This window comes from Myxine glutinosa, chromosome 1, assembly GCF_964187855.1.
Source record: "Myxine glutinosa chromosome 1, kmMyxGlut1.1, whole genome shotgun sequence".
In the NCBI taxonomy this organism is placed as follows: Eukaryota; Metazoa; Chordata; class Myxini; order Myxiniformes; family Myxinidae; genus Myxine; species Myxine glutinosa.
Window position 1 is genome coordinate 246,654,360 of NC_136261.1, and position 19,449 is coordinate 246,673,808.

The window sequence follows — 19,449 nt, forward strand, 5'->3', positions numbered from 1 at the left end:
GACATTTTCACATTGATCGAATTGTCTCATCCAGGAGCTTAAACTTATCACCTTATGGACATCGACACTAGCGGACACTAGTGTTTTTTTAAATATTATTTGCAAGGACACTAGTTGTAGACAGAGGAAAAATAATATTGGTGGGATTTGAACCTGGGATCCCTGCATCACAAGACCCCAGATCCTGTTTTCCCCTGCGCCAGGTATTTTTTGGTCACAACCTCGACCTGGTAATCGATAAATTCGAGGAAAAATCCCTGGACAAAAAGTAACCGAAGGCAATGGTGTTCATCTGTTGGTGAAATAATTTGCAATTCGACATCGGATTTCAACGAAGAAGCAATCGGAACGGAAATCACCGGAACTTAGTTTTGCTGCACGCAGAGCGGATATCCGGCGCGTATCTCTCGTTGCGGACCGGATATCCGGCGCGTAGATCGCGTTGCACACCGGATATCCGGCGCGTAGCTCGCGCTTCGGAAATCGCCAAAGGTGAGCGAGAAGTAAACGAAAGCACATGGCTGGTCAGATGCCTCACAAGCCATGGGACAAACCGGCTTTCACGAAGGATCCCAGTGTCCTCCGGTGAGGATTACACGACGGTGGAAATAGACGGTCGCAGTGTTTTTGTGGGAGGAGGATGAAGTTGTGCGGGACAACCAATGGGAATGGCTGTATGTATGCTATGCTATGCTATGGTGGTACTGGCTGAGTTTGTGGTCTGATGTCCAATATGTCATTGATTTGTACCCTTGCTGCCACGGGCGTGATAGGCCCAGCCATGATTTTCATGTTCAGGCTTTCTTTCGCTCGGTAGAGTACCTGAGTCCTTGTACCTGCCTGGGTCGTCTCCTGCACACCCCGTCCCCGGTCATTCTGCGGCACCGAGGCCGCCACCTGTACCGCCGCGACCTGCGCGACACCATTACCCGTCAGTGTCGACGTACCGCCCTCCTCTCACCTCGTACGGCCATCCGAGCGGTTACGGTTTCTATGGAAGCAACGCGTACGATGGTTACAACCCTTACGGCTCTAATTACAGGTAACGGTGAGTGTGTATTTCATGCCATTGTTTTCCTTTTTTATTCGAAATCCCGGAAATGCCGCGCTATGCAAAACCCTCAGTTTAATCAAAAGACTGCATGTTGCACGTCACAAGCTTACCGTATTGCGTGTCTATAGGTGAGTCTCAATGAGAACGTAAAATGAAGTGAAATCTACTATATAAAACACAGTCAGTTTGTGTGTTTGTACAGGCTGGTACACCCACTCACGACCAGGGTGGCAGGAAGGGTCATTTCTCTTTGGGGTATATAGATTACAGTCGATCTCTGGTCGGGTCTCAAGAACATTGGGTGTGTTCATTTACCAAGTTTCTGGTGAAGAGATCGCCAAGTGGTTTAAGCATTCGAGCAAGCATTGCGTTCAAAACCGTTAAGGAACGGCTGGCTTGGCAAGCGCTAGCTAGCTGCTTGGTAAACAGCGGGGGATCACGCGCCTCTCCCCCCCCCCCCCCCCCCCCCCCCCCCCCCCTCACTGCAACACAACGGCATGGATGTGCTGGAGGCATACTCTATGATTGACGACAAGAAGGACGCGACGACAAGAAGGATACTCACTCGACTACGGTCAAATGCTGAAACTGAATTCTCTCTGTGGTTCGATCACGCTAAGGCCATGACAGAATCTGTAGGAGGTGACGTCACAATGCCGAGAGTTGTAAAACGACAAATCCACCGTCCAAACACTGCCGCCAATACTCCCTTGCTCTTCTACCTCAGAAACATGTGCATTCCATTTCTCGACCACCTCAACCAGGAAATGGACACCCGATTCTGTGCTGAAAATCGGGAAGGTGGTGATCTGTTTCTGCTGATGCCATCTGCAATATTCGCCGATACCTGCGACATCCCAGCCCTACATCAGAAGCTATTGCGTTGGAAAAACGACATGGAGCATCCAGCAGGACTGATAAATGAGCTTCGAGACTGGCAGATGTTTTGGAGAAGGAAGCCCAACAACATGCTTCCAAACACATTCATGGATTGTTTCTGCGCAGTAGATGGAGACGAATTTCCATCCATCAGTCCTACTCCATATTGGATGCACCTTCCCTGGAGGTTCCTGTGAGGCCGAACGCTCGTTTTCTTGCCTGCGTCGCCTGAAGACCTACCTAAGATATTCCATGGGAGAAAGTCGGATGGCATCTCTGGCCCTCATGAACATACACCATGACTTCACCATATCCGCACATGATGTTTGTGACATTTTCATTCAGAAACACAAGCGCCGTCTATTCCAAAATAGCATAATTCACGATTAATAAAATAATTCACATTCCGCTGTCCGATCAGATCTCTTTCGTGGGGAGAACCCCCTGCCTTGAGCTTCACAACCTCGACGCACGGCAGTGCCGGGCTTTGCCCAGCTCACAGTCTGTCATCGCCATCATTTCACACTATGGGAGTGCACAGGTCTTTTATAACTACTAGTGAGCCCGTTGGTCCAAATGGACCAAATTTTCATCGCCTTTCATGGCCTTGCAGCACACCTGCCTGCTACAGTGCTTGAGATGGAATAAATACTTTGTTACAATATTATCATTGTTTTTGTTATTAGTCCCCTACCGGTGTACACCGGAGGGGACTATAGGTTTGCACGCCGTCCCTCCGTCCTTCAGTCCGTCAGTCCATCAGTCTATCAGTCAATCTGTCAGTCCGTCACGCAAAGAACAGTTTTCTGGACGTTTTTTCTAAACTCTTAACACTAATGATTTCAAACTTGGCACATGGTTTCCTCATGATAAGTTACAGGTCAAGTTCGAACTTCACGACGTTTCGATCATTTTTGACAAAGTTATGGCACTTTGAACTTTGGGAATTCTGATAATTCTGATGATCCTTAACTCGGTGCCATTTTAAGTTTTAATTTCCTTTAAAAAAGATTTTCTCTGCAATAATAGGACCGATTGAGATCAAATTTTCACCGTAGGGGGGGACTTGGTCCGTAGAATATTTTAATGGTAATTATGACGTCACAGGTCCCGTGGTTCGGCCGCCATATTGTTTTTTGTGAAAACACGAAAAACCCTTTTTCTCTGCAACGGCTGAACAGATCGAGGCCAAACTTTGCAGGCAGAATCGCATACCCATTCGAACAAAAAAGTCGGCGAGCATGATGTCATGCGTCACATGGTTTCAGAGTTATGACGTTTTTAAGCACAAACCTTTAAAACCTAGCTTTTCCCTCATTTTTGATCCAATCGAGGGGAAACGTCACAGATCTGTTCAGCATGTCAGTCTACTAAAATGTCCTTTTGGAATTTGCGATATGGCACGTGGTTTGGCAGATATCCTTAATTAAACGAAAATATTTTAAAAAATAGATATCTCTTGAATCGCTAGTACCTCAGACCGTGAGTTGGTAATTATATAATTCACACAGTGCAATACGTGCAGGCCGGTCCACGGAGCGACCTTGCGGGCTTATCAACGAGGCGAGGCGTGACACACATGTCTCAGCACACCTCAGATCAAGTTTGAAAACCAGCATCAACCGTGCATAAATTTGCATATTCGATCATTTTTGACAAAGTTATGGCACTTTGAACTTTGGTAGGGGACATGTATTGCAGCGCAATACTCAGAATGCTTGTTTATTTAGTAATGAGAATGGCATGCCATGGAAGGACCTATTAAGCTGCTCTATACACCTTAACATGGCGTGCATTTAGAAACGTGGGAATTCTTCTGGATTCTTTGTAGTTAATTAGCCTAATTAACTCAGGAGATCATAACAATCATTTCGCGAGAACTACACAAATCAGAAATTCCATATCAGAAAGCTCCAATAGAACCACATAAAAACATCACACACACACACACACACACACACACACACACACACACACACACACACACACACACACACACACACCACAGACACACACACACACACACCTACAAAATTCATCAATTTATAGCAGAAGGAACAGCTGCGCAAGTCGTTTCACCAGTTCCTCGATCTGACCATTAGTCATCGCGAATCTGTTGAATTGTTGGACCAGGGAAGAATGCAAGGAGCTGCAGAAACTTCCAAGAACGGACGAAATGCCCTTTCTGACGATCATTTTTAAAAATAAATTACCCGGGGGAGGACCGCCGTACTCGCCTTCCAGCCCCCCCCCCACCCCCCCCCCCCCCCATCTTGAAATTCTTGGATCTGCCCCTGGAAAAGAGCACAACCCGAGCTTGTTCCTTTCAGTTTCATATCAAACAGCAGGAGCGAGTTTCAAAAGTTCGCTACGAAAAATGCCACGCTAGTGGTAGAAAGGGCCATGTTATTAACCCAACACTTGTGGGTTATATAGAGTACAGTGGATCTTCGCTCAGTTCTATAAGTAAACCTTACTTCACAGATGTCGGGATTCCTCCAAATTTCTTCATTTAGTGTTATAAAGAGCATTAGCGACTGTTTAAAAAGCTAAGCACATGTCTTTGTGGTTTATTATATTTTTTACTTCCTGTAGAAGCCGTTGCTCTCACGGAAACGCCCTTATAATGAAAAGCTATTTATACATGTTATCACTGCAGGAAAAACGCATTGGGGAAGTGGGACATTATCTTCCTATAATTCACCAAATGTCCGTCCGTCCGTTCGAAGGTACCGCAAAAACGGCTCAACCGATCGCAACGATATTTTGCGTGGGTATTCCTGGGACCCCTAGGAGTAAAATAGGCGATATTGTTTTTCCAATTTTCCAGTTTTTCCAAACACGATGGAATAATATTTACCGATATGAACAGTGATGTGGCTTTTTTTGAAATTCTACAAATACTGTTTATTCTACGTACCAGGAGAGAGTAGATCGACTCCTGACGAACTCTTCTTATATAAACGTGCGGCTCCGAAGTAACATGGCAGCATGTGCAAAGCGTCTGAGAAACAGGTGTAGCGGCCGCTTCCGTGTTTCAGATTCGGCGCGCACTCTTCACACATAAATGTGCGACTGAGAAAGATGTGCAGCAGCTGCTTCCGTTTTGCAGAATTCAATCTTTTTCAAAATGGGCGCCATGTACTGTTTAGATTTTGATGATTTGCATGTGATATGATTCAACGGATGTTTATATGAATCGTTTAAAATAAAAAAAGCCTTCAATTTCTGGTATTTTGCCTTTTAATTTGGGCCTCCCAATTGAAGCCCCGCCAATAGGGCGGGTATCGTTGCTAGTTAGTATTAATATTGTTTTGTAATAGCATTAACAATATGCGATTATCATTAATTTTGTTATTAAAAGCGTCTTTGGAAAAACACCACGATAAATCTTCTACTTTGGAAAAACGCCACGATGAAGCTAATTTATCATTGATATACACCTCAACATGTAACCTCATTGACTGCAATGACGGGGAAAACCTGCTCGGGGGAGAAAACCCCCTTGGGGTGGGGGGCGGGCGGGCGGGAAATGAATGCGCGACAACCTTCATTATGTAACCCTTGGTGATCCTGTCAAGTTTGGTTGAGATTGATGAGTAACGACGGAATGTATTGGCGTCAAAAATTAATTAGACAGACAGACAGACATGAAATGGCGTATTTTAGTATGATGTCTGTCCCCCGTCATAAGTGTAGGTTTTAAAGGTCAATCTTTTACCACAAATGTGTTCACTTCGGTTTATTTTTTGAGGATAAAACAAACTCGAAAAACATTTTCCCTAGAAGAGTAATTATGTCTCTTCTATTGGAAATGTAGACGGTGGCATGCAAACCGAGCCTCAAGGGCGGTGTACAGAAGTGTTTTTTTAAATAACAATAAATCCAAGGTGCAAGGAGTTGTAATTTGCTGGACATGATGTGCAACACACGCAGAGTAAAACAAGTGTTCATTTACATCCCTATGATGTCTGATAAATAAAGAAGATATAAGCACACCTGGCATGAGGCCGAGGCTTCAGACTTAGACACGCTCACGAGGCTGCACCATTGAATAAACTGTTCCAACCCGTCATTTTTGATGGGATTTTTACTAGTATTTTGTAATGCGTTCTTGTTGCTGTAGTTGTGGTTCATGTTGTGCTCCTTCCTTGTACAGTGCTGTACTATTATATATTTTCCTTAGGTTTCATCGTGACGTTGTTCCACATCCTGTACGTCGGTTGGCCGCCAGTATGGAGGCGAAGTGCCGTGGACCAGACTCGATCAGTCAAGCGAAAGATAGTTTGAAACAGTTTTAGAAGTCATCACCACACATTTAACAACAATACACCGTCGATCATTTTTACATGTTCTTTTGTTTGTTTCTTCTGTTGTTGTGGTAGGAGGAGACCTAAATGGACATGTGGGAAGGAGTATGAACGGTTTTGAGGGAGTTCATGGGGGTTACGGATATGGTGTGAGAAATGGAGAAGGTGAAAGGATTTTGGAGTTTGCTGATGGAGCTGATTTGTTGATTTGTAACACTCAGTTCCGGAAAGGGGATAATAAGCTTGTTACATACACGTCAGGTGGGTCGGCGACAACCGTTGACTACCTGATGGTGCGTAGGCGAGATAGGGGGCACCTCCAGGACACAAAGGTGATCCCGGGGAGGAGGCTGTTTCACAGCACCACTTGGTTGTCTGCGACATAAGGGTGAAAGGTGCGAGGAGAGCTCGGCGGGTGAAGTACCAACCGAGAATGAAGGTGTGGAGGTTGAAACAGGTGACAGTAAGGGAGGCATTAAAAGAGAGGCTGAGTAGGGTAGAGGATGATGTGGTTGAGCTTGAACGTGGTTGGATGTCAATGAAAGATAGTCTGTTGGGAGCCGTTGGTGAGGTATGTGGATGGACAAAAGGACCACCGAGGCACTCGGAAACATGGTGGTGGGATGATGAAGTTGGAAAGAGGATTGACGAGAAGAGGAAGAAGTTCAAGGAGTGGCAGAAGGCGAAGGGTACGGGAGCAGAAAAAGCAGAGCATGAAAGTTATAAGGCAGCCAGGAAGGCTGCAAAGAAAGAGGTAGCAAAGGCGCAGGAGGCATATAGGAAAATGTTCGGAGAACGCTTGGATTCAGAAGAGGGTCAGAGAGCGGTATTCAGGATTGCAAAGCAGATAGCGAAAGAGAGGTGTGATGTGATGGGGGTGAGTTGCTTGAAGGATGAAGTGGGACAAATCGTTGTGGACCCAGATGGAATTAAAGGAAGATGGAAAAGATATATGGAAATGCTGTTGAATACAGAGAATGAATGGGATGGCAACATAGAGAGTAACCCAGTTTTAGGACCGGCAGAGAAGATAACTGAGAAGGAAGTTGAGGAAGCGATAAAAGCAATGAAGAGTAGAAAAGCGGGAGGGCCGATGGGAGTTGTGGGAGATATGTTGAAGGCAGCAGGAAGTTGGGGTGTGAAGAGAATGACAGAGATCTGTAATCTGGTGGTGAAAGAAGGCTGCATTCCAGTGGATTGGGAACTGAGTACCCTCGTCCCTCTATACAAGGGGAAAGGTGACCCTCTGGACTGTGGCTCGTACCGAGCGATAAATTTATTGGAGCATGGAATGAAGGTATTGGAAAGGGTGTTGGAGAGGAGGATAAGGAAGAAGGTGAAGATCGACGAAATGCAGTTTGGATTTATGCCAGGAACAGGAACGACAGTCGCGCTCTTTATTGTGAGGCAGTTGCAGGAGAAGTACATGGAAAAGAGGAAGAAGTTGTTTCTTGGGTTTGTTGATCTGGAGAAAGCATTCGATAGGGTTCCACGTGAAGTATTGACATGGGCATTGAGGAAGTTAGGAGTGGAGGAATGGTTGATCAGAGTAGTGATGGCAATGTACAAAAGAGCGTGCACAGCTGTAAGGATGAAGGATGGGAACAGTGGTGAGTTTGAGGTGAAGGTGGGAGTGCATCAGGGGTCGGTACTAAGTCCACTACTATTTGTAGCTGTGATGGAGGTGCTGGCTCAGAAGGTAAAGGAGGGTTTACCGTGGGAGTTGTTGTATGCAGATGATCTGGTGTTGATTGCGGAAAGTATGGATGGACTGAAGGAAAAGATGAACAACTGGAAGGAATGTTTGGAGACAAAAGGTCTGAAGGTGAATATAGGAAAGACGAAGGTGATGGCAAGTGGTAAAGCATGTGGTGAGGTGGAAAGAACTTGGAAGTGGCCATGTGCTGTGTGCAGGAAGGGTGTCGGAGTGAACTCTATTCAATGTACAATGTGTGCTGAGTGGGTTCATCAAAAATGTAGTGGTCTGAGAGGGTCATTAACCAGTGTGGCAGCTACATTCAAATGTAAGGTGTGCACAGAGGGAGCTGCAGATGGAGGAAATGTTGAGTTGGATCTTGGAGACGGCGTGAAGCTGGAAGGTGTGAAAACATTTTGCTACCTCGGAGACATGCTGAATGGAGAAGGTGGATCAGACACGGCAACGGTTGCTAGAGTGAGATGTGCATAGAAGAAGTTTCGGGAACTGAGTGGCGTGCTGATGAGGAGGGGAGTGTCGTTGAAGCTGAAGGGAAAGGTGTATGCTGCATGTGTGAGAAGTGTTATGATTTATGGGAGCGAGACGTGGGTCATGAATGTAGAGCAGCAACGAAGGCTGGAAAGGGTGGAAATGCGAATGGTTCGGTGGATGTGCGGAGTATCGTTGAGAGAGAGGAAGACAAATGATGAATTGCGAAAGATGATGGGAATAGAGCCTGTGATTGATGCTGTGAATAGGAACAGGTTGAGATGGTTTGGTCATGTGTTGAGGAAGGATGAAAGTGACTGGTTGAGAAGAGTGATGGAAATGAATGTAGAAGGAAGTCGAGGACGGGGAAGACCGAGAAAGACTTGGCTAAAGATGGTGGAAGAAGAAATGCGGGCAAGGGGGTTAACAAGGAGAGATGCAGAAAATAGGGCAATATGGAGAAGATTGTCATGGGGACCGCAAGGCTAACCCCTGCTCTAGCAGGGAAAATGGCCTTAAAATGCATGTTGTTGTTGTTGTTGTTGTTTGTTTTGTTTGTTTTTTCTCACCTCCAAAAGTGTTGTCTCCCCGCCAGGTTTTTACAGGGTGCACACGCCCTACCATCAGACCCTCTTCTGGCGGAACTCCCAAAAATCAGGATCGCTGCTCACCTCTCGTCATTCGTTCCTTCCTCCTCCCCCATTCCCATAACCCCCTGCCTGTGAAAACAATTTTCACATTCTCTTTAATCTCATTCTTCCCTCCAGATTTTCAAAACCGATTCGATCATCTACTCCTGTTAACTCCCGCACCCTCAAGCCCACCCATTTCAAATTTTCAGTTCTTCCTTCCTAGTCATATAAGATGCACCGAAGGATAATTTCCATTTCCTTTGTGTTGGTGTACCCTTCGTGTATGTTTTCAAGCTAAGAAACATTTTATGCTCTTGGAACTGTGCAAACAGGTGTTTTGGGGTCCATTCTGTCCTGCATTTGACTTCTTTTTTTTTTCTTTTTTTCTTTTTTTCTCATTTGACATTTTGAAAATACATGTGTTATACATTGTCCATGCATGTAGCATGTATTTTCATTTTTTATAAACCAGAGCATATTCAGTAATCAATATAACAAGACTATATTACCGAAAACCAAACAGGTTATGTTTTCACATCTGTATGTTGGACTGTCTGCTCGATTGTTTGTCTGTGAGCAGGATCTTTTAAAAGCGTTATGAACAGATTTGGACCAAACTTGATGGACAGGTTTGGTGTGTGACAAGGAAGAATCGATTTGATTTTGGTGAAGATCCGGATACAAGAAAATTTTAAGCGATTTTCCGCCATTGAGCGATGGGGCCAAAAAATGATGTATGACATGATATTTCAAAATGTTGTGGACTAGTTGTGACAAAACTATGTGGATGAGTTGATTAGGTGACAAGAACAAGCTAATTAGGTTTTAGTTCGTGCCTGGATCCAGGTCTGGCCTATCAGTGGGATATAAACCATAATCTGTTCAGCCTGGCGGAGGTTTGCGCTCTACCGAATGCTGCTTTAATTGTATGTTTTGCACAATGTGATTTACAAATGATGTCGTTTGAGATATATTTAATAATATCAGTACTAATTATTCCGGTCGGGTGGCCTGTTCTTTTCAGTGGTGGTTATGGAGGTGTCAACCGCTGGAACGAGGCTAGCCGGCCTGCCAGCTCGAGCCTGTTTGTACGTCAGGCTGAGGAGAGCAGCCGCACTGCATTCCAATCACTTGAGAGCATCGTACATGCGTTTGGCTCCGTCAGCATGATGCTGGAAGCCACGTTCTCAGCTATGTCCAACAGCTTCCGTGCTGTGCTTGACGTCGCAGACCATTTCAGTCGCATGCGTGTCCACTTTGCCAGGGTTTTCTCAGCATTCGCCCTTGTCCGTACTCTAAGGTAAATTGATGCTTGCACGTAGTTTCTCCGACAGAGGAAAACATTTTCGTAATTTTTTTCTTTTTTGTTATGCACCACTGGTTGTTAAGCCTGGTGTTGGGCTAGCGGCTAGGGTGCCAGCTTAGGATCCTAGGATCCTGGGTTCGAATCCCGGTCGATCGCTGAATTAACGCCAGGGGGGTTGACTCAGCCTGTCATCCTTCCGAGGTCGGCTAATTGAGTACCAGTTCACTGGTAATTCCCTGCTTGTCGTAAAAGGCGACAAAAATGGTTGGCGGCAGGAAGGGCATCCGGCCGTAAAACATTGCTTCAAAAAGGGGACCAACAAAAACAACAACAACCACGGTGCCCGAAAAAGGCCAACCCCCGTTTTGCGGGGAAAAATGGCCTCTAAAGGTGTTTTTTTTAATGCACCACACTGCTGTGAATTTCATCACATTTTTACTGGTGTGCGTTAGGGGGAATTGATGTGCCTTTACCCACTTCATCCCCTTCCCTCCCCACCCCCCCCCCTTCCCCCACCTTCTTCTACTCTTAGCTCATCCTAACCCTTGTTTTCATTGCTCTGAAATACTGTTCTCACTCCCATTTGTCATTCTCACCTTCCTCCCCTCACTACCCCCGTCTCCAAACTTAATATAGCCACAGACAACTTCTCATGAGATGGACAAAACCAAGTGATCATAGCCAAAGCAGTTTCTTTGTTTTTCTTTGGTGCACAATTTGGTACTTGCCTGTTACCCGTACCAGCACCTGCGGTGGTTCTTAACCTTTTCCTCAACAGGTGCTGGCAAAGGTCACCAATAAGTGACCACGGAACACCAATTGGGAACCACATAATTGATGGTCTTGACTGTCTGTACTTCGGCATGTCATACATCCAGATAATAAAGCAGGCTCTCTGTCTGTCTGTCCGTTCCCGAAGTACTCCCTTCGTTTTGGGACTAGCCCCGCCAAACTTTCTGTGGAACCTTTTTGGGTCCCAGCGGATGTCCTCAGGAGGGAGGTTTAAAAAAAAATATATTTCTCAATAAAATTCTAATTTTGAGTTTCTATCCTACTAAGCTGCTCACTTCTCTCTCTCTCTCTCTCTCTCTCTCTCTCTCTCTCTCCCCCTCTCTCCCTCTCTCCCTCTCCCCCACATGTAAACTCATTCACGGGTTTGGCATTAGCATTTTCGCCATTTACTGCATGTGGAAACGTTGGCTTGTTCGGAAATATCTCAATACAATTGAGATTTTGAGTTTCCTCCCGAACGACGCCACTTTTTCTCCATCCTAAGGCGGGTGGGTGGGGTGGAATGTTTCATAAATTCCTCAATATAATTATGTTTTTGAGTTTCCACCCATACTATGCTGCTCTCTCCCCTCATGTAAACTCAGTCACGTGTGTGCAGCTTTTCTAGTCCCTGCACATGTCCCAGAGTGGTTGGGAGTTTTCATAAAATTTCTCAAAACATTTTTTCTGAGATCTCGGCCTCCCACCAATGTGTAACACGGGTACCTTACTAGTCTCTAATAACTAATTTTTTTTTTTTAATTAACTGGTTTAGGAAATTGCCTAGCTTAGCTGCTGTTGATGCCACCCACCTTCGAGTACACATGAAGTGCCTGATGGAATGACATGAAAACTTGTTGTGCTCATTGCCGATTAAAAACAAAAAACATTGGCCTTGCACTGCCACGCCATGTACCGTCATGGCGCCTAAGAACAGATCAAACCTTCGGCTTGGTTTAAAGCTCGGAGCGGGTTGTTCGCTCGTGTGTAAAAAAAACAAAAAAAAAAAACAGTATACACACATGGAAAGTGCAACTAGAACCACTCACTGTATATTCACAAACATACGCATTATGAAGGGGAACCGTTCCGATTGCTACAAAAGTTCCACTACTTAACTCATGAATATTCATGAACAATCCATTGTTGGAGTTCCTGAACAAATTCAGATACTACGATTTAGTTACCCCAATAAACATGTTTTGTTTTGGAATAAATTTAAAAGGATTGCTGATTAAGTGATGTCATTTTAAGTTAATAAAGCTATAGGTTCCATCTCAATCAGGTCAACATTAACAATGAAAAGACAAATAAAATGTATTTTACAATTGAAACAAAGTTTCCTCCCGCTCCTACCAACGTGAAGCAAATGTGGTCAGCAGATGCTCATTGTATCGGAGAGCACCTAAAAATCCCAAAACTTCTGGGCCCCTTGAGTGGGCCCGGGATGGCTTTGTGCTCACAGCATCTCGGCGAGTATGCACTCTGTTCCCTTCATTTCTAGACCACCGCTCACCATTCAAAAAATCCTGCATCCACCCTTGCAGTAGATGATACACACTTGCTCCATTATATATAGATTTGTCTGGCGTCGCTAGTGGGTAAGTGGCAGCAATTTTTGTTTTTTGGCATTATTCCGCAAAGTGGTAGCTTTCCTTTCGCGGACAGGCAGCAGTCCCTGCAGCCGGCAATTCAGAATCTGTGATCTAGATATTGAGTTTAAGAGCTGTTTTATTGAGTTTAAACAGAGTGAAGAGAAGGCACTTAATGGAAACACAACAGAGCAGGCTGTGAAAGACGAGTTCAATCATAAGCAGTCGAGGATGTGTAGTTCATAGACTATGATTGCAGTGAAGACACTGCATCAGTAAAATATTACCATCAAACATTTATAGCACAAAACACCCACAAGAAGTCTTTAAAACGTTTTCACATCTTAGTATCTAATACAGTAGACAGGGTCTAAAATGTGCTTATAAATTGGTCTTTGCAGGTCTTTGTATCGCCGTCTGCTAGCCTTGCTTATGCTGTCCCCGACAGAGGATGCTTGGCGACAGAGTGAGGCAGCAGGTGAGATGAGGCTTTACTCAAAAGTCACAATTAACTCGAAACCATTGAGGTTTTTTTACTGTACGTATGTATGTTATTTATTTATTTATTTTGATAATCTCTATCAGCATGAACAGTCTGAGCTTTCACACGTAATGTAATTTAACTACCCAGTTAAGTTGATAGCTCCTTAAAGGGACATAATGAATGATCGTTTTAAGGCCATTTTCCCCGCTAGAGCGGGGGTTAGCCTTGCGGGCCCCATGACAATCATGGTTCCCTGTTTGAGGAAATGTTTTTATGGCCGGATGCCCTTCCTGACGCCAACCCTTGGTCATGCTCTTCGATGCGCAGGGATACGGTGTGCCTATCCTAAATCGGGGTACACACCGTGATCATTCATCCCAGCAAGATGGTACTCAATTTGCCGACCTCAGAAGGATGACAGGCTGAGTCAACCCCCCTGGTGTTAATTTAGCGATCGACCGGGATTCGAACCCAGGATCCTCGGATCCCAAGCCGGCACCCTGACCGCTAAGCCAATACCAGGACATAATAATGATTTTTTTTTTAGATATATGTGTAAGAGGATGATATTCCCGACCCATTAGCACAAAAAAAGAAAATGGGGAGAATAGTAAGCTGGACAGTCGTTTTTTTAACATTGGACTATTTGCGCTTCCGTTAAGCAAATGAGCTACATCACGGGTGCACAAATCAATTGATGGACGCGTTTGTTGGACTGTCTTTTTGATAATGATTGGTTTCCACCTGAACGACGCCACACTTATCATCGTCTTATAACTTTCATATTCTGCCTTTTCTGCCCCCGTACCCTTCGCCTTCTGCCACTCCTTGAACTTCTTCTTCTTCTCGTCAATCCTCTTTCCAACTTCATCATCCCACCACCAGGTTTCCGAGTGCCTCGGTGGTCCTTTTGTCCATCCACATACCTCACCAACGGCTCCCAACAGAGTATCTTTCATTGACATCCAACCGCTTTCTAGCTCAACCACATCATGCTCTGCCATACTCGGCCTCTCTTTTAATGCCTCCCTTACTGTCACCTCTTTCAACCTCCACACCTTCATTCTCGGTTGGTACTTCACCCGCCGAGCTCTCCTCGCACCTTTCCCCTTTATGTCGCAGACAACCAAGTGGTGCTGTGAAACAGCCTCCTCCCCCGGGATCACCTTTGTGTCCCGGAGGTGCCCCCGATCTCACCCACGCACCGCCAGGTAGTCAACGGTTGTCGTCGACCCACCTGACGTGTATGTAACAAGCTTATTATCCTCTTTCTGGAACTGAGTGTTACAAATCAACAAATCAGCTCCATCAGCAAACTCCAAAATCCTTTCACCTTCTCCATTTCTCACACCATATCCGTAACCCCCATGAACTCCCTCAAAACCATCCCTACTCCTTCCCACATGTCCATTTAGGTGTCCTCCTACCACAACAACTTCCTCATCTTTCACGTTTTCCATCAGCTTCTCCATCGCACAGCAGAACTTGTCCCTCTCTTCATCGCTCCGACCAACCTGCGGAGCATATCCCGAGATGACGTTCACCAAGAGCTTTCCAATCATCATTTTCACCATCATCAACCTATCACTCACTCTAGTCACACTCACCACACTGTCTACAAACTCCTCAGAAAACAGGACACCAACACCATTCACGCCCTCCGGGCACCCTTGCCACACAAACTTGTATTTCTGTCCCTGCCTACCCTTCACCATTCTCACACGACTTCCCTTCCATCTCGTCTCTTGCACACAACATATGTCCACTCTTCTTCTGACCAATACATCCACCACTTCTCCTGATCTCCCTGTCATTGTCCCTCCATTCCATGTCCCAAACCTCAGAAACCGATCTCCACTTCAGGCATCAGACGTTTCGTCATCATAAATGGAGTGATTTCCACCCATGCTTCGATCGGGTTCCCCACCTTGAGTTTTGACGAGAGGGAGTGAGATCCCCCACGGGGTACTTCGGGCTGTACCCTGCCCATATATAGTCGTAATTGTCATGGTTTCTTTTTGAGGCAATATTTTCATGGCCGGATGCCCTTCCTGACGCCAACCCTTCTAGTCGCATTTTACGACACGCAAGGATACGTTGTACCTATTCTAAACCGTGGTACACACCGGGAGTTATAAGTATGCTCATTATAATAAAAAGGTTGTTGGCTCTGAAAATGAATCTTGTGGTGAGACATTTATTTACTTTACCAGTTGAAGGGAAATTGTTTCCTGATGTGGAATTAACATTAAGTCCAGACATGTGCAACTATATATTTTTTTGGGGGGAGGGTGGGGGGGGGGGGGAGGGGGTGGGTGATGTTATATGCTGTATGATTGGATATAAATTTGCTGTCTTCCTGCAGTTACAGCAACACGGGATGTGGGAGAAAATGGTGTCAATGACAACTCGGTTAGGTCATGGCCCATTATGCTGTTCTTCGCCGTCATTCTCGGAGGGCCGTACCTTATTTGGAAACTTCTCCGAAACATTGTTCACGATACGGACAAAGGTGGATTATGAACCAGTCACTATTGAACGTGGTTGTTGGTGAGCCATCTAGTTGTAAATTTCACTTTTATTTATTGTCACGATATTTCTCATGGCAGGTTCAAACTGGGCCAGTGGTGAGGATGACCATGCTGTGGGAAGAGCCGAGTTTGACTTCCTTGCCACAACTGATGAGGAGATTTCTATTCGTGCTGGAGATTTGGTCATCCTCGCTCCCAAAGGTCTGTAAGGGTGTGTCACATGGGAATTAAACCAAAATTGTTCAACATGGAGACATTATTAGATCTAATTCACTCTGAAACTGCCAATCACATATGTACAAAAGGTTGCATACCTGCATGGAAAGAGAAAAAAACAAACAAAACAAAGAGAAGAGTTGTTTAACCATGATGAAACGATCCTCTTGCAGTTTATGCAAAGTGGATGACACACATAAAGTGCATGGGGTAACACAATGGATCGAATCCAATCGGATGTTGATTGAGGTGTGCTAACCACCGTGGCAAGGAAGGAAAGTTGATGCTTTCTGGCATTAACCCTTCATTGGAACAAAAAAGGCAGCATGAGCTTACAAAAAAGGCAATCCCCGGTTTGTATGATGCTGATGTAAGGAATGCCAACTAAGAGGACACGCATCTCTCTGAGCCATATTTGTTCTGCATGAACCTTCTCGGATGAGGGAGTAATGGAACGTGTTAACAGGAAGTGAGTTGGGTGCATGTGAATGGATGTGGGCATGAAAAATAAATCTTTATATTGACTTTCCTCTTTTCAAACGACCTTATCTGTGACCCTAATTTTGGATATCCTTCCTAGTTATGCAATTATGGAGACACCGCTGCTTTTCCTGACAATGGCTGGAGACTCTAAATCTCCAACACGAGGTCAAGACTTTGTTTTTATACACAAGGTCTCGGCTCGTGGAAGAGCTAGGCCAACATAGCAAATGGTGGAACAGCAGGAGGCAGGATAAATGTTAATAATAGGGCGGAAGAAGGTAGATGGTGGTTATCTCACTCTTGCTTCTAGTGTCGTGCTACTTTTTCGAAAACGAACCGTTTGTGCTTCGGTCTTGTTTGGTCGCCAAAGCGTGTCTTGATCCCGGAAATAGTTGTCGTTTTAACTGCTCGGAGTTTAAGCTTGAAGGATGGTACTATAGAACATTAGAGCAGGGCACAGATAGCTGCAGGTCCAGTGGTCCTATTTTTTTTTTTTTAACTGTTCTCTCAGCCCCCCACTTCCTGGGTTAAATTATTCTGTATTATCTTACGACGGACGTTGAGTTTAAATTGCATAATTTTAAACATTGGTATCACACACGGCTGCAAATGTAGAAGCAGGTCACATTTTATCAACCGCGAATACGTGGAACCCGCGAATGTCGGGATCCGACTGTATTGCATTTTTGTCCTCTGTCACCGCACTCTTCCATGACCTGAGGTTTTGCATATGAAAGAAAAGTTTTTATTTTTATTTATTGGTATGCGATAATACATTTGCAAATCTTTACATACAAAATAGGAAATTCCCCTCGTAGTGGCAGTTTCTCGCTTATAGCAAGAAGAGTTGTAAAAATTGTAGAAAAATAACTATCCGTATTACAAATGTTTGGGGCTGCTATTGTTTCAACGTGGGTGTGATGTCACTGAAAACTTTGATTTTTGAATTGAAAAGACAATTGTTGACAACTTAAGGTTGTTGTGGAAAATTCTGCAATGTTTGCTTTTGCAATTTGTAGATCTGGTCTCGTGTTCTGTTTGCACATAAGTCATGAAAATTGGCATCTCCTAGCAGGAGGCCGAGTCTCAGCATCTGCTTCTCACCCACTGCCAGCAGGCTTGGTTGACTGTTTTCAATCACTGCACGCTATTTGCCCCCTAGCTCCCACCTCCACCCCCCCTCCCCCAATCCCATTATAACTGGTACAGGCTCCCCTAAATTCCTTCACTCCTCTTTTCTGTATATGGAATACTGTCATGCTTTTCCCTCCAGTTAGTATTTTGAAGAGTGCTATCCATCACCTGCTTTCTCCCATACCCACCTCCCCACCTCCACCTGTTATACTCTCGCTCTCCATTTTGTTTTTTCTCCCTCTTCTATTCCTGCCATTCAACTAACTAGTTTGCGATGTGTCCATGCGTTTGTCTGCTACTTTCCCTTTCACCCTGATCTAACGTCGGGCTGATTGGTTGAGCGGTTTAAGACTTGTTTCTTTGTCAAATGATGACGGTTTGATTGTCTTGGCTGATCACTCTACAATTTGCACATGGCGTGTTGAGTGTGCTCTGCATTCAGCATTGGTTGAGGTGTCATCCTTTATGGGTTCGTTGCACTGAAGTAGGATGGTTTACAGTGGTCTGTAAACCTGCTTCTCCAGTAGCATTTACTTTTATAAATAAGGACATCACAGGAAGTGTGGGTTGATTCTCCATCTGCACATCACATGTACCGTGGGTGGTGCCATGTCCACAAGAAAACACAAACTAGTATAATAATAATAATAATTCATTTATTTTGTATAGCGCTTTTCATGAATGGCGTCAAAGGCTTTGAGTTCATCTTGTTTAGAATATAAACACCATTCATATAGTTAATTGCATTTGCTTTCCAGTTTATGCATTCACTTGTAAAATTTAAATGTTGAACTCAGCAGTTTTCTTTATTTCTATAGGTATCACTGCAAGTCCGAGCCCAACTTATGAAAGACTAAATTGCGTGCCAAGTACGTTGTGAATCATACAATGTGACCGTATGGGATTTCCTTGTGCAGAGCGACAACCTCGTGTGCGAGGCTGGCTGTTGGCGAGCATCGACCGGCATTCTGTAGGACTGGTGCCAGCAAACCACGTGCGAGTCCTTGGTCTAAGACGAGGTTGGAAACGAGGTGAGCCCCAACAGGGCCCTTCAAATTGCAAGCCAACAACAACCACCATTTTGCAAGTTAAGCCTGATTGCGTACTGGAGGAGGCGTTTAAACAACAATGTGCAGTTGGGGATGCTGTGACCGGACAGTCCATTAATGTACAAAATTCAGCCACCGAAGCAGCACCAGAGAACAGGCAGAGTGCAGCACCACCCACTCCACTACCGGAACAGCTGGAGCTCAACGTGCCACAGGAAAATACGGACAGAGGAGAAGACGAGCCATGTTGAACTTGACTACACAAATTAAGTTTGATTATAACTTGCTAAATTTCTGCACATTTTTATGGCAGCTGACTTCCCCCTCCCTTATATTTGAATGGTCTCATCTTGATTGTTCGGCTAATTTTTCTTATACTTCCCGAGTAAATAAACTGAAGTATTCCTTTCACTGATCGGCCATACTCGGATAGAGGTTCCTCAAAAATAGATAAATTGAATTAATTTTGCACTGATCTAAGTTTAACACTTTTGACTAAGATGAAAACATTCATCTTTTGAATGTGAATTTAAACAATTCCCCCAACTCTTGTGATGCTGAAGAATTTATGACCACTTGTGCAAATACGCTTTCAGGACAATGCTGATAGTAAAAAACGGTTTGGAGGCCTGAGAGATTATCCGCAGGGTTTCAATGTTTAATCATTTACACAATATCGTACAATCCATAATGGGGTTTAATTTCACAAAAACCCATTCAATAAAGACATGTTCCTTCTTCAGCTTGTGCAGTTTCACCATCTAATTTGCTGCAGAGAAATGGAGACATAAATAAATAAATAAAATTAATGTTGCAAACATTT

General features: G+C 44.6%; 2 protein-coding genes across 2 annotated transcripts in view; one reads left to right on the forward strand and one right to left on the reverse strand.

The window, feature by feature from the left end:
- Nucleotides 1-419: 419 nt before the first annotated feature.
- On the forward strand, nt 420-19,446 carry PEX13 (peroxisomal biogenesis factor 13). The gene is made up of 7 exons (XM_068129786.2): nt 420-585; nt 818-1,042; nt 10,085-10,360; nt 13,131-13,207; nt 15,579-15,725; nt 15,823-15,945; nt 18,495-19,446. The coding sequence occupies exons 1-7, from the start codon at nt 518-520 to the stop codon at nt 18,875-18,877; spliced, it is 1,299 nt and encodes a 432-aa protein (XP_067985887.2). The 5' UTR covers nt 420-517; the 3' UTR covers nt 18,878-19,446.
- VIPAS39 (VPS33B interacting protein, apical-basolateral polarity regulator, spe-39 homolog) overlaps nt 18,217-19,449 on the reverse strand; it is a 117,130-nt gene continuing 115,897 nt past the window's right edge. The window contains exon 20 of the mRNA XM_068129785.2: nt 18,217-19,395. Within this exon, the coding sequence (XP_067985886.1) occupies nt 19,381-19,395 (15 nt within the window). The 3' untranslated portion in view covers nt 18,217-19,380. The remainder of the gene's footprint in view (nt 19,396-19,449) is intronic.

Coding starts and splice junctions, on each gene's coding strand:
- PEX13 (XM_068129786.2), top strand. CDS start 518: ATGGCTGGTCAGATGCCTCACAAGCCATGGGACAAACCGGCTTTCACG. Junction 1,043..10,084: donor CCTTACGGCTCTAATTACAG/GTAACGGTGAGT, acceptor TGTTCTTTTCAG/TGGTGGTTATGGAGGTGTCA. Junction 15,726..15,822: donor TGTTCACGATACGGACAAAG/GTGGATTATGAA, acceptor TTCTCATGGCAG/GTTCAAACTGGGCCAGTGGT.